At 42.8% G+C, this 14,134-nt stretch overlaps 1 protein-coding gene across 1 annotated transcript; it reads right to left on the bottom strand.

Annotated features, from left to right (window-relative positions):
- Positions 1-991: 991 nt before the first annotated feature.
- LOC144673054 (scavenger receptor cysteine-rich domain-containing protein DMBT1-like) lies at positions 992-11,360 on the bottom strand. The gene is made up of 8 exons (XM_078535052.1): positions 11,234-11,360; positions 7,873-8,187; positions 5,848-6,162; positions 4,421-4,738; positions 4,281-4,337; positions 3,873-4,193; positions 2,276-2,383; positions 992-1,110 (listed from the first exon to the last, which is right to left on the bottom strand). The coding sequence occupies exons 1-8, from the start codon at positions 11,358-11,360 to the stop codon at positions 992-994; spliced, it is 1,680 nt and encodes a 559-aa protein (XP_078391178.1).
- Between the last annotated feature and the right edge of the window lie 2,774 nt (positions 11,361-14,134).

Raw genomic sequence — 14,134 nt, 5'->3', positions numbered from 1 at the left:
AACATTGTTATTTTATTAGGATGGAAAAATTAACTCAAGGTCGTTGTTGATCTGAGAGCTATACACAGTGAAATTTTTCAAAGCTTTGGCTAATAATGGGAAGCGTACAATTATGGTTTATATATGTGTAATTGTGTGTGTATGTGTTTGTGTGTGTGTGTGTGTGTGCTTGTGGAAGCAGCATTAGTGGTTGCATTTTGTTTAAACCTGAGTCAATTTGAATTGCTCTCTATTATTATCCTCGCTGTATCGTATGCAAGAAGAGGTTCAGAAGGTTCCGGTCGTCCAATAGAGGTCCTGCCGTTTGAGGCCTTAACAAGTGAGGCACTTCACAGTGAAAAGTATTAGAACAATTTTATTTTTTAAAGATTGACAGATGCTTTGTTTAATTTAATTTTGTATATTGGAACAGGAGGTTTAATTTAACGCTGTTTTTTGACCGGGACTATTGCAGTGAAATTCAGAGCAGAGGTGGGAGGGTGAGTGAAAGAATAATCAGAGTTAATAATTTGCTCACAACTCCAAAGGCAGCAGGGTCCCGGCGGAGAGCGAAGAAGCAACAATTTAGTGATGGCCCCAAGACATCGCGAACAGTTCTAACATCTCGTCGTCTTAGTAGGGGCCATGACTAGCCGACGCCCAGAATGGAGAAGCCTCATCCTGGTTGGCACCAAACACATCGATATACTGTGTCGAAATGTGCAGAAACGAAGTCCAGATGCCGCATAGAGATCAAAACCCTCTGAACAACCTCCCGACTTTTAAGGAACGCGTGCCACATTTCTGACAGGCTGCAGATCGCCCACTAGACTTACCACGGATCTCGGAAGCCATCTGAACTGTGTGGAAACAAGTCAGCAAAAATTCAGAACAGCAGCCTTGGAAGAATAATGTGTGTGTGAGAGAGGGAGAGAGAGTGTTTTTGTCTGGCGTTTGTGGCGTCTGTGTGCCGTGGGCATGTGTGTGTGTTTGTGGTTGTCTCACCGAGTGCTCAGAGATCAACGTCGGCACGTTCCATTTTGAAGAGATCATCTTCACCACTGTCCAACGGCAAGTGACCGCCCGGAGAATCAGTGCCTACAGTCTGGGCATCTTCATAATCGCCTAGAGCTGAGAGGAAAAGTGATGTTCATTGAAGTAAATTGTAAACAATCAATAATTAGAATGATATTTATACGTATCAATCTACCAAATAACTAAAGGACAGGAACGTAAATACATTGTAGTGATCAGTGTCGGTGAGTTTAGTGGGTGGAGGATTATTGTATAAAGTCGCTTTGCAGAATTCTCTAGTTTCGATATAAAGCCACACGATTCCCATTTAACCAGTGTCCGCATCAAGGTGCATGTGCATTGCACAGCTGCAGGGACTGGTGATCAAACACATTAACTGTTTGTTCTTCCCTTTGATCTGTTTTACACCCTTGAAATTATTGGGTGAAATGTCTATGATATTGCTTTATACTCAAAATATATTCACAGTTTTATGTTGGCGGAAATCATTTTGCAATAACTGGGATCCTGGGCGGTGCAATATATTGGTGCATAATCTTTCAGAATGTATTTGCTATATTACACAGTCCAAATGGTGAAGAACAAAAGCATGATGCTCGGTAGTAAAATTCCACCCAAACAGACTACTGAAGGAGTTCCCTTCAATGTTTTCTGACCCAGAATCTTTGCCATCCAACCTGTGACCAGTGTAATATTCGAAGTGATTGAATGAGTCAATGGAATCTGAAACTGTTTACCAGAGAGAGAGAAAAAAAATGTTTGTTGGAGCAATTGTTAGCAACAGAGTCAGAATTGCGTCATCACGATGCAGAAAGATTCAGCTCATCTGAGCGCAGATCAGAATAATTAACTGTTAGGTTTCATCGTTATTCTGTAACCACGAAATTAGGCGATCTGTGGACTAGCAGCACTGGCGTCACTCGATTGTATTATGTATTCGAACATCTGCTCTGTTTATCGGCTCAGATACCTGAGGAAGGCAGCCTGCAGCCCAGTGGAAATTCGGGACAGCGCTTCAGTTCGCATTTCTCAATCAAAGGACAAAACATAACATTCTTTGAAATATAAAGCGCTGTGGGAATATTCAAAACAACCTCGCAACTACTCGCAGTATACACAGGGGCCGTGAGAAAGGGAACTTTCACGTGAGGGTAGTGATTGGAATGGGGGTCGTGCCCATTCATTGCACTAACTTATCGAGAGGGTTAAAGGGAAATGGAATTCCACAGTGTGGATTGGGTTTGCAATGGAAAATACGAACCTGAGCCATGGGTCAGAGCGGACTCGATGCGAGGCGGAATATCATCAATCTCTTTGTAAAGGGCTTGGTAGAAACCGCTGGACGATTCCATGCCGCCAGTGACAGCCCCTGTTCGAGGGAAGGCGGAGGGATTAATATTTTGCTGCAATCGAGACCGGTGTAATACTGCAATATTTGCGAATGAAACACTTCACAGATGGTTAATGCCAATGGAGAAAGCAAGTTATTGTGAACATGGACGGACATAATTGGGTTCATGCATTCATTCTCGTGAGAGCGCGCGTGCGCGCACGTGTGTGTGTATCTGCACATCTGCATGGACACCTATTCAACTTCACCAAACATAGGCCCAATTTAATTACGGTCGGAAAGGCCGGAATGATCGGATTGCAGGAGAAATGTTTTCCAGCTGCTCACTCGGCCATGATTCCCATGGGGATTACAGTTGAAGAGAAGCTGGAAGGAAAATTGTCTGCTCTCTGCAGACAGCATCAGTTTAGAAACATGAGGGATGTGTTCATGGTTCCTTGTTATATCAGATCAGTGTCAGCAGCTTATTTGCAGGGTGCAGGGAACACTAGTGTGTTGGTTTTTCGAATCTGAGGGTCTCAATCTGTTTGGATGCTGAAGAATTATTGATGAATGCCTAAAATCCCACAAATGTCTCAGGACTCAATACGGTGGATTGACTCTGGTGAGAGAGTTTGGGTTTGAGCATCCAGACTCAGAAACTGAAGGAATGGAATAGGCACTGAGTGGGTAAATAAAGAATTACTGGAAATAATAACTGAAACACAGAGCCCAAAATAGCTTAATTAATTTTCTTTATCCATTGTTGTGCCAATTGGATTGAAATGAAGTCGCAGAACCGGTGGATCAACTTGGAATATGTACGTTGACAGTCAAGTGGCTCTGCCATTTAAATTCGGTATCTCACCGAATCGTCGAGTGCTTTGAACGGAATTAGTGGTAAAAAAAAAATACGGTTAACATTCGTTTCTTAAATGACATGTGGCCTTCTGTGGGAAAGGTAGAGGTGGTGAAAGCGCGCCAAGGTATTGTTCAATTTCCGAGATTCAGCGTGAATTCGGCGCTCCTACTTGAGTCTCACCTTTTCTCTTTGCCTTTCTCTGTATCAATGACATGAGTGCCATTAACTCGACGATCATCAGGACTCCGAGTGTTATACAGATCACAAAAGAGGTGGAAGTAGTTTTTACATCATGTCCTGGTTGAAATATTATAGAAAGATTTAAAGGAGAAACAGGCTATCTTGCATTTTAAATATTTCCATTATTCTGTAAAACTCAAATTGAATTCCGAAATCAACAAAAGCAATAGATTGTCAGAAATATCTAGCTCTTCTCGTGAATAAGACCTTTAACGTTAACAAGAATACTATACTAATAATAAATACCTGCAGCTGTGGTCGGAGAAGACGTCGACGACAAATAGGGCCCTGTGCAGTAAATATGAAAATTATTGTTTTAAATGCATCTGTTGTTCTTAATTGACGAACTAATCCGTTATATTCAGAGATCAAGTGCTAAGCACCTCCTTCCCGGCCTCAGTCTCCACCACTCTGCACTACCCTTACCCGAACAAATCACACTGGCATCTTCCTTGTGATTACAGTCGTGTTGAACTGACGCTGATGAAGGACAGTCGGACAGAAATGATTCTTCTCCTGTGCACTTCACTCCATTCAGCCATATATCACCTTCACCCTGGCCAAAACTGGCCCCTCCAGTGACCATAAGAGCGGAACTGCAACCCTGCTGTCTGCAGACAACATTGGCATAGGCCATACCCCAGGAGTCATCACACACCGTTGCCCAGTTGTTGTTGAACAATATCTCCACTCTTCCGGAGCAGTTGTTGTTATTACCTCCAGCCAGGCGCAAACCTAAACCCGACTCTGTCAAGGGAATAACTGATTATTGTTTCTGTCGCAATATCAAGGAATACTAGACAAATTGTTGGTTTAATAAAGAGAAGCAAGCACCTGATTCTCCATCGTAATCATTTGCACTGTGGGCCCGCTCCTTCGTCAAGTTTCCTCCTGTTGAGAAAGGAAATGTGCTGACTGTATTAGACCACAATGTCTGAAATAACATCCGCACATCGAGATGTATGTTGCGTTACCTGAACAAATAACGCCTGCATCTTCCCGGTGATGACAATTGTGTTTACCCCACGGGTCTGTCTGACACTGCCAAATGGTCGCCTCGTGTGACATGCATTCCACCTCATCGAGCCAAATAGGTCCGGATCCTTCTCCAAATAACCGAGCGTTATAATCAATAGAAGCGAGGTGACCGCACTGTAGCTGTTTACAGATCACTTCTGCATCATGGCGATCCAGTTTTTCAGAGCACACTGTTCCCCAGGTCCCATTGTAGAACACTTCCACTCTCCCCTCACAGCGATGCTTTCCATTCACCAGCCGCAGTTCTTTGTGTTCTACCAATGAAGCAACAGATAATCAGCTTGATAACTCCTTTAATATTGTGTAGGACAACACAAGATGCATCGTCCTTGTTACCTTGTCGCCAATTATTACTTCTGAATTGTAGTAGAAACAGCTGTACTCCAAATGTACGAAGTAGAATTATTAAAAGGAGTTTAAAGGCTAAGCCACACTTAGCTGAGAAACGGTATTGATTGATTTGAGGAAGATTCAGAAAGAGAACACAGGGCCAATGCAGAATGGGTTCTTATGCGCGACTTTTCTAAAGGCCTTCGAGAAGATATCTCACAGTAAATTCATTACTGAACTCAGAGCTATAGCGCTATGGAATCAGTCTAAAAATGGGTAGAAATTTGACTGCAAAATCCAAGTCCGTTCTAAATATAATTATGCAGAATCGCGAAGATGTTCTGCGGGCCACTGAGGTCACGACTGCTGAACGTGTACAGCAACGACTTCAACTTGGGAATCGGAAGTATAAACTGTAATATCATTTCGGAGGCAGAAAATCACTTTGCGCAGTTAACACGAAGAAAGGCTGCTGAAAATAATAATGCAATGACACCTTAATATACGAGCAGAATGGGTGAGCTACTAAGAGCTTAATATTAACATTGAACAAGCTGGCATGGTGAATTTCGGTAAGAAACATAAAGGGACCCCGAACTGCTTGTAAAATAATAGGGTCAATTAAGTACAGGGGCAAAGGTATCCAGGGATATAGAGATAACAATCTTCTATGCACTGGCAAAGTGCAATGATGGTACCATAAATACGCAAATGAGTAAATACAATATGAGATACAGAATATTTTTTTGTATGTTGTTACCAAGAAAGTGGCTCGAAAGTGGAACTTAGAGCACGTGTAACAGTTGACTCAAATAGCACACATGTCTTTACAAAGAGGCTACATATGTACCCCGGGGAAAATTAAATTGAAGGATAAGCAAATAATGCTAGCTAAAATAACCCGGACAGCAGAAATGCGACAGTTTCTAAAGGCCTTCGAGAAGATTATTTTATGTTGTGGTTTCTTTATGATTCATTTGTATAATCATCCGTATGAATCCTCAGATAATGAGCATATTAAGCGCATTCTAACCTGAGCACACGATCCTCACGTCTTCTTTATGACTACAGTCATGTTTACTCCATGGAGCTGAAGGGCAATCCCAGAGAAACGATTCGTTACCCGAACAGTTTATCTCATCCAACCAAACTGGGCCTGAGCCTGGTCCACAAGAATCAGGAAGCGTCATCTCCAATGCATTTCCACAACCCAGCTGTTTGCAAGCAACGTGAGCGTTGGCTACATCCCAGGAATCATCACAGACTGATCCCCAGATTCCAGCGTAAAAAACCTCAACTCGGCCAGCACATGGACTGCCACCATCGGACAGTCTTATCTGCATGTGCGCTGTTAGGCAACAAGAGAACAAGATTATAATTTGCTCATGTGTTTCTGAGTTTTCCGACGAAGCATCTCTCCACACGGAACTATTACTAAGATATATAACACCCAAATGCTTCAAATATTCATACATCTCACGAAAGTATTTATGGCCTCCAGTTCACCCATTGTTGTGCGGAATTCTCTGCACGTTTTGTTTTCCCAATTGTATTTGTTCCTACTGAAACGTCTAGTCATGTTATTTTTAAACAGTGATTTTCTAGACACGTTTTACAACTGTACCTGTTCCTCATCCAATAATGATAACTATATTTGTCACTTTTGTTTTACAATTATTCTGACTGCCTATTGCATTTTCTTTCCATTGGCTGACGTTAAGATCACTAGATCACTTCAAATCACACTAATTCACAGTCTTATTGGCCTGTTGGTAACGTCATCTGCGTACTGCTGAATGAAAGCCACACAGCCTCAAGTCAACTGTCTTACAATATGCAGCACTCAGGTGAATGCAGATGGCCTGCGGCTCTGCTCGTCTAATTTCCAATGTGTGTAAGTATGTAAGTGCTCCTACATCAGCATAGAACCCCATCCTTGCGCGTGTATATACATGCTCTATCTCACTCGAGTACATCGGCAGAAATTCTGCACATTTCTACGTACTGCAGAATATACATACAACGTTTCGGTCTGTGTTTAGATTTAAGTACTGCATAATGATAGATTCAAAAGTGCAGGATAAAATTTCTGTTAAAATTAATGCTTTGCCAAATGAAATTTAGACCAATAGAGCTCGAGCACTTTTCTAATTATATACTGCGCAGTGGAACAGAATGCTTTCTGCGGATTATGGTGTCATGCCTGCACTAATGCCCAACTCCACATATTATTGGTCAGCAGGTACAACTACATTAGAGTTCACCTTCACCACTATCTTCTCATTTGCTGATAAACGACGCATGCGTGAATTTGTCGACTCCAGAATCGAAGATTTCAATGCCACTAGACAACTTCGCGCTTCCCCACGCCAGCCCAGCTCACCGCACCCAATCGCTTCCTATCCTGCACCCGCCAAGAGCTTCATTTTAACCGGTGCTCTGCTGGCTGAAACGTAGCAGATCACATTCACGCGCATCAGCTTATTTACTTTGTTTGCCGGGTTAACATTGCTTTCCCGTCCACCACTGCTTCCAGTTTGAAAGTGAGTCCCTGACCCACCCGCTCCCACTCTTGCACTTCCAGCTTATCACAATGATCACCACTGGCGCTAATCAATTTCTTTATTTCTCCAGACCTCTGCTTTCATAAGTTTCTCAGATACAGTACATGAACCGCGTCATGTCTCTCGCCGTCATGGGTGTAGGATCAAAGGTTCCTCCCAAAACACCTCTCCTTTTCTAATTATGACACCCCTTCGTGAAATATCCGGCTATGAAGACTTTTTAGCCAAGAGTTTTCTGACGCCTCGCTGTGTCAATTTCCTGTCTGATTGCGCTTCTGCTAAGTTTCTTTCGGCTTTTGCGTCGGTTGAAAGCGCTACAAAAATTCTCATCCTTGTTAGAATTCAGGGCTGCCTGCGTCCATTCTCCCTGCATCCACCCCTCTGCATTCACCCCACTGCTTTCAGCGATACTGAGTAAGTAACCTAACTCAGCACTTTGCTCATCAAATTAGCGTTTTATTTCCATTTGATCTGTGAATTGAAATATTCGTTACCTGAACACAAAACTCCCACGTCGTTGCTGTCAGTGAGAGACGAATTAAATAGAAATGACCTGCAATTCTGAAGATGCAATTCGTTTCCTTCGCACTGGACATAATTCACCCACACAGGCCCTTCACTCTCTCCGTACTTTGAAGCGTTATAAGCGGCTATCGCGTCCCCGCAGCCTAACTCTCTGCAGACCACTTTGGAATCATTTAGGTCCCACAGGGAGTCCTGCACTCGTCCCCAGATTCCGCTGCTGTATGTTTCAACTCGCCCATCACATCGGCTTTCCCCGTTAGTCAGTCTAAGCGACCAATTATCGCCTATAAATTGCAAGAAATTGAGACCAAATGGTTAACGTTTAGCCAAAATAGCAGATACCCGGAATCACCTTTGCTCAGTTAATATTGGATTTAAGGGTGAACTTTTTGTTATACATATAATTACTCACAATTTACATAGTCTGATGTCACCCACGATTTCCTTTTCTCAGTTATTATACTTTAAATGATTTGCAAACAGCTGGCTCTGGTATTCTATGGGACACAACGTGAACTGCCCGTGAAGCCGAGAGCTTTTTATGTGCCCTGATCGAACACAGGTCCGGTGCTTATAAGGCTTCTGAATATCCACAGTTATCCTTACATCATAGAGGGGGCAACAAACAAGTTACATTTGATAGGGAGCTTTCTTTGACGTCCAAACGCACTTCGAAGCTTTAGAGAGCTTTTGATGTGTACTCACTGCGAATGCAGCGCTCCAAGCCATGTAATTGTTGGGCGTATGTGACTTTGTGAATCGTGGGAATAGGTTTGTAATAAAACGGCGCAACACTATGGGACCGAATGTTCCTTTGTCATGCATTAATTCGGCTTTTGTATCGCCAACAAAATCTGAATTTATTGTCCAACCCTAATTACTCATGAGCATGTGCTTTTGAGTAACGTTTTGCACAACTCTAGTGCATTCTATTGTAATTTCCAACATCAGCTAAGGAATTGAAGGTGTCTTGGATATTATTTTTAAGTGGCACTTAATCAACAATAATCTACTTGCTGCTGCTTATTTTGGGTTCTGTCTGGAACATTCAGCTTCAGACCACATAACAACATTGGCCTAAACATGGAAATAAAAGTGCTTAATTCCAATGGTAAGGTGACAGCAACTGCCCTTGACATCATGGCATCATCTCACTGAGTGCGATATTAAGAAGCCGTTACCATAACGAAAAATGGTAGTGATGACTGAAGGCTAATCATCTCAGTTCAAGCATAGCACTCCATTAGTTCCTCAGGGTAGTTTCCTAAGACAAACCATTCATATAGGCCTTTTCAATTACCTATTGGCTACTATCATTTCAAAGTATGGATGTTCGTCAATGATTTACTTGTCTCCAGTGCAATTCTGCATTCATCAGGTAGGTAAGTAGTCCGTGTCTTCAAGTATCAACAACTGGATGAAATCAAAACTTGGGCTAATGAGAAGCAAGTGAAATTCGCGCCACACAACTGCCAGGCAATGAGCATCACCAAGTAGAGAATGTCGAAGCCCAGCCAATTTGAATCATTGACACTGTCCAGCAAACTAACTGGAGCAGGCAAATAAAGACTCTAACTACAGGAGCAGTAGGGAGGTTGGATACTCTGTGATGACTCAATCACCCCATAAACCTTTCCAATGTCTACAACATTAGAACATGTTCATCGGTAAGTAATAGGAACAGGAGAAGGCCATTTGACAAATCGAGACTGTTTCATCGCTCTCTAATTTTATGGCTAATCTGACTGTGGTCTTAACTTAATTTTCCTGACTGAACTCCTTAACCCTCGGCGCCGCAGTAGTTCAAAACTTTGCCTAACTGAGGCTTCAACACTCAACAACGCTGCCTCCTCTGCGGTGTGCGTAAAAACAAACTATCCAAAAATCTTTTTGATGATGAAATTGCTCTTCATCTAACAGTGAAAACTGCTAATATGGAACCAATGTCCCCACTTGGACATATTAAAGCTTTGGTGGAATATCTCATTTCTGGATGGATGCAGCTCCAATGACCAGGAAAAAGGCTCTAGAGCATCGAGGATCCACCAGCACTTTTGAAACCACCCTTTGAAGAATTATTGATTTTATCCTTCACTTGCACACTCTGGTTACCGGTTACACAATCTACCAGAACTGTTGAAGGAACTCTCTGAGTCGTCTGCAATATCAGCTTATAGAAGGGCAAGTGCATAGGAAGACCATCACTACTTTCAAGATCCAATAAATTCCAATTAAACCCGATTTGAAACTATATTTTACCGTAGCTGGATTAAAAGACGTGAATTCCTTTGCGAAGCGCACTGTGGTTGGACCGTGAACATTCAAGAAGTCGGCTGACCATCACAATTTCAATGGACATTAGGGGTGGGAAGTAAATCCGTTCCTTTCAAGAGCTATAATCACTCCTTGACAGGACAAGTACAAATAAAGGCAGGAACAGCATTTCTAAAGCAAATCGAGGTCCGGTTTTTGAGGCTTGAACATTGTGTCAACAGCTCTTGTTGGTGATTTCTGAAAAAAAATGTTCTGGATACATTCGAATGAGGATAATCAGCATTATATGAGACCTTGAATTGAACAATACCATACCCTTTCTATTGCAGATAATTTGCCCCAGACAAAAACAACACAGGTTAAATTAATTCCGAAGAAACAGTAACAGCTGGTGTAATTCAGATCAATACACTGACAGGTCTCACCCGAGCAGATAACACTGACGTCATTTTCATGCGAACATTGAATTTGATCCCAGGATGAAACTGGACAATCCCAAAAGCTGGATTCGTTGCCCCGGCATCTGTAGTTCCCTTTCCACACTGGGCCGGTTCCCTTCCCAAAGTGTGCTCTTCCCAATATTTCAGCCACTGCCCCGCAGCGAAGGTGATCACAGACCACACTGGCGTCTTCCAAACCAAAGTAACCATCACAAAGCGTACCCCACTGAGTTCCGTGTTGTGTTTCCAGCCGGCCGGAGCATCGGGTGGCCCCCCATGACAGCCTGAGATCTGTGTGATCTAAACCGTGATGATAATAACAATTAGTTCATCATCACCGACGAATAATATCACAATGTTCATCGTTAAACCGAAAATAATATAATTCGGATTCCCATTTCATTTCCATCCATTTCAACAGAAGCATTAGCAATTACTGTTACGATAAACGACTATTACTACTTGCATGACTATTGTTAACACCATCACAAATGCTGATTCTAATATTATTACTGGTAGTGTTATTATTACTGATATTTTACTCTTGCTACCGTTATTCTATTGCTGCGAATTACATTACTGCAGCTAATACAATTATTGCTGCTGCGCCTATTACCTTCTGTGCTACACTTGACCGTGATACTATTCCTCCTTCGTCTGCTAATGCTGCTACTGCCCAGAAAATTGATGCTGAAACAAACTGTGGAGCCCAAGGAATCGGCACGACTATTTAATAATCTCATGGCTAATCGCTACCTCGATTGCGAATTTGTATCTTTGCTTTACATCTCTTCATTATCTAATGTGCTGGGAAAACAAGGAGCTCAGTTCACAAAATTCCATCTGTATTTTGGGGCAGAGAATGTCTGTGGTTCACTGCACTCTCTCTCTACATCCATGTGCCTCATGTTATCACTGCTGATTGGCCCATCTCCAATTGAAGTTTGGGCTCCATGTTCTTGATCTGCGCACAAGAAGGACTAAGTGATCAGTGACCATTCCCGCAAGCTTTTTATGCTTGTAAACTGCTCGATTGCATAAGTGACATCTTTTCAAGCACTGAGTAAAAATCTCACATTGTTGAAATTTCGCAGAAATTGAGCTCTTCTCACTGTTGTTCGCAAACCCATTTGCCCCTCCCCAGATTCTGAGTGATGTTCATCATGCTTACTACGGTTGAACTGCAGATACGCCAGGCTTGCTCAAATATAAGCTTTTTTACTTGCCCGATAGGAATGGAATGTTTGAATTTAAACAGTATCACAGAATCAAAGAGTGCAGAAGGGGCCCATCGGCCCATCGAGTCTGCACCGACAAGTGATAAACTCCTGACCTACCTAACTAATCCCATTTACCAGCACTAGGCCCAAAACATTGAATGTTATCACGTGCCAAGTGCTCGTCCAGGTACATTTTAAAGAACGTGAGGCAACCCGTCAGCACCACCCTCCCATGCAGTGCACTCTATACTGTCACCACCCTCTGGGCAAAAACATTTTACCTCACAGTCCCGCTAAACCTCCTAACCCTCACCTTGAATGTATGCCCTCTCGTGACTGACCCTTCAATTAAGCGGAACAGTTGCTCCCTATTCAAATTGTCCAGGGCCTAATCATCTTGTACACCTCGATCAGGTCGTCCCTAAGTCTTCTCTGCTCCAATGAAACCAACCAAAGTCTTTCCAACCTTCATTCATAACTTAAATGCTTGATCCCAGGCAACATCCTGGTGAATGTCGTCTGCACGCCTCCCAGTGCACCAGATCCTTCCTATAATGTGGCGACCAGAACTGCAAGCAATACTGAAGCTGTGGCCTCAGCAAGTTCCTTTACAACTCCAACATATCTTCTGTACTTTTGTAACCTATGCCTCGTTTGATAAATGCATTTGGCTTTTTCAAAAACCCACTAAAATGCCCCTCTGCCTGCAGAGATCTATCGGTAAATAGGCCAAGTTCCCTTGTTCTTCATTGCTTCCTCGTATCATCCGTCCATTGATAACTCCTTGTCAAATTACTCCTTCCAAACGGTATCACTTCACACTTTCCAGGGTTAAATTCCATCTAAAACTTATCTGCTCATTTGACCATCGCATCAATAACTTCCTGTTGCCAAAGACAGCAACCTCACTATTAACCACCCGGCTGAACATTGTGCAATCCGCAAACTTTTTAATCACTTCCCACAGAGGCATCTAAGTTGTTTAGGTAAAATACGAAAAATAGAGGACCCAGCACAGATCCCTGTGGTACGCCACTGGACTCCTGCTTCCAATCACTAAAGCAACCGTTTGTCATCACCCACTCTCTCCTACAACTCAAACAATTTTTAATCCACCTTATGAAATGACCCTATTTCCCATGTGCATTTGCCTTCTTTATAAGTCTCCCATGTGGGAACTTGTCAAATGATTTGCTGAAAACTACATAAACTAGATCAACTGCACAACCCTCATCGACACATCTTGTTGCCTTGTCAAAAAATACAATCAAGTTTGGTAGGCATGAACTCCCTCTGACAAAGCCATGCTGAGTATCGCTGATCAAACAATAAATCTCCAAGTGGAGATAGATTCTGTCCTTCAGAATTTTCTCCAATATTTTCCCTGCCACTGAAGTGAGACTCAATAGCTTGTATTTCGTTGGCTTAAATATACTACCCTTCGTAAATAGCAGAAACACATTACCTTTTCTTCAGTCCTCTGGCACCTCCCCCGTGGCCACAATGGAATTAAAAATTTGGATCAGAGCCCCTATGATCTCGCACCTTGCCTCCCTTAGCATTTTGTGACACAAAACATTCAGACCTGGAGATTTGTCCATTCTTAAGCCTGCTAACACCTCCAATACCATTTCACCCCCCCAGTCAATTTGCTCAAGAACCTCGCACTCTCTCCCCGCGAGTTCGATACACTCACCCTCATTCTCTTGAGTGAAGACCGATGTGAATCATTCGTTTAACACTCTACCGATGCCCTCTGGCTCCACCAATTAATTGCCCCCTTCTTCCAAAACGGACCCTACTCTTTCCTTGGTTATCCTCTTCCATTGATATACTTATAGAGCACCTTGTGATTTTCGCTACTTTTACCAGCTAGAGCTTTTTCATAATCCTTCTTTGCTGTCCTAATTGCTTTCTTAAGCTCCCCCCTGCACATTCAGTGCTCCAATAATGCTTCCCTTGTTTCCTGTAAAATGCCTCTCATTTCCTTCTAACCGTATCCTGAATATCCCTGGCCATCGGTGTTCTCTGGGCTTGTTATTACTTCCTATCACCTAGAGGGAATCTGCTGAGCCGGTAACCTCCCCATTGTACTTTTGAACCCCCCCCCCCCACCCCCCCCCCCCACCCCACTGCTCCGCTGTAGATTTCCAGACAATTAGCTTTTTCCGCCTCTACCTTTGCCAGATACTGCCTTTCTTTACTAAGATCCACTCTCCCCCAATCCAAAACACTTTTTTGCAACTTGTCGATTTATTTGTCCATAACAAGCTTAAATTGTACCACGTTGCGGTCGC

The sequence above is a fragment of the Cetorhinus maximus genome, unplaced genomic scaffold (assembly GCF_964194155.1).
Source record: "Cetorhinus maximus unplaced genomic scaffold, sCetMax3.hap1.1 HAP1_SCAFFOLD_223, whole genome shotgun sequence".
Lineage (NCBI taxonomy): Eukaryota > Metazoa > Chordata > Chondrichthyes > Lamniformes > Cetorhinidae > Cetorhinus > Cetorhinus maximus.
Note: the sequence above shows the minus strand (reverse complement) of the source record. Positions and strands in the feature narration are given on the sequence as shown.

Bases quoted from the DNA above. Each gene is read 5' to 3' on its own strand.
- LOC144673054 (XM_078535052.1), bottom strand. From the start codon at position 11,360: ATGAGATTATTAAATAGTCGTGCCGATTCCTTGGGCTCCACAGTTTGT. The intron at 4,739-5,847 runs GTTAGAATGCGC...CTTCATTGGTAG, and splicing joins CGTGAGGATCGTGTGCTCAG to AACACAAAGAACTGCGGCTG. The intron at 2,384-3,872 runs GTAAGGGTAGTG...TCCCTCGAACAG, and splicing joins TGCCAGTGTGATTTGTTCGG to GGGCTGTCACTGGCGGCATG.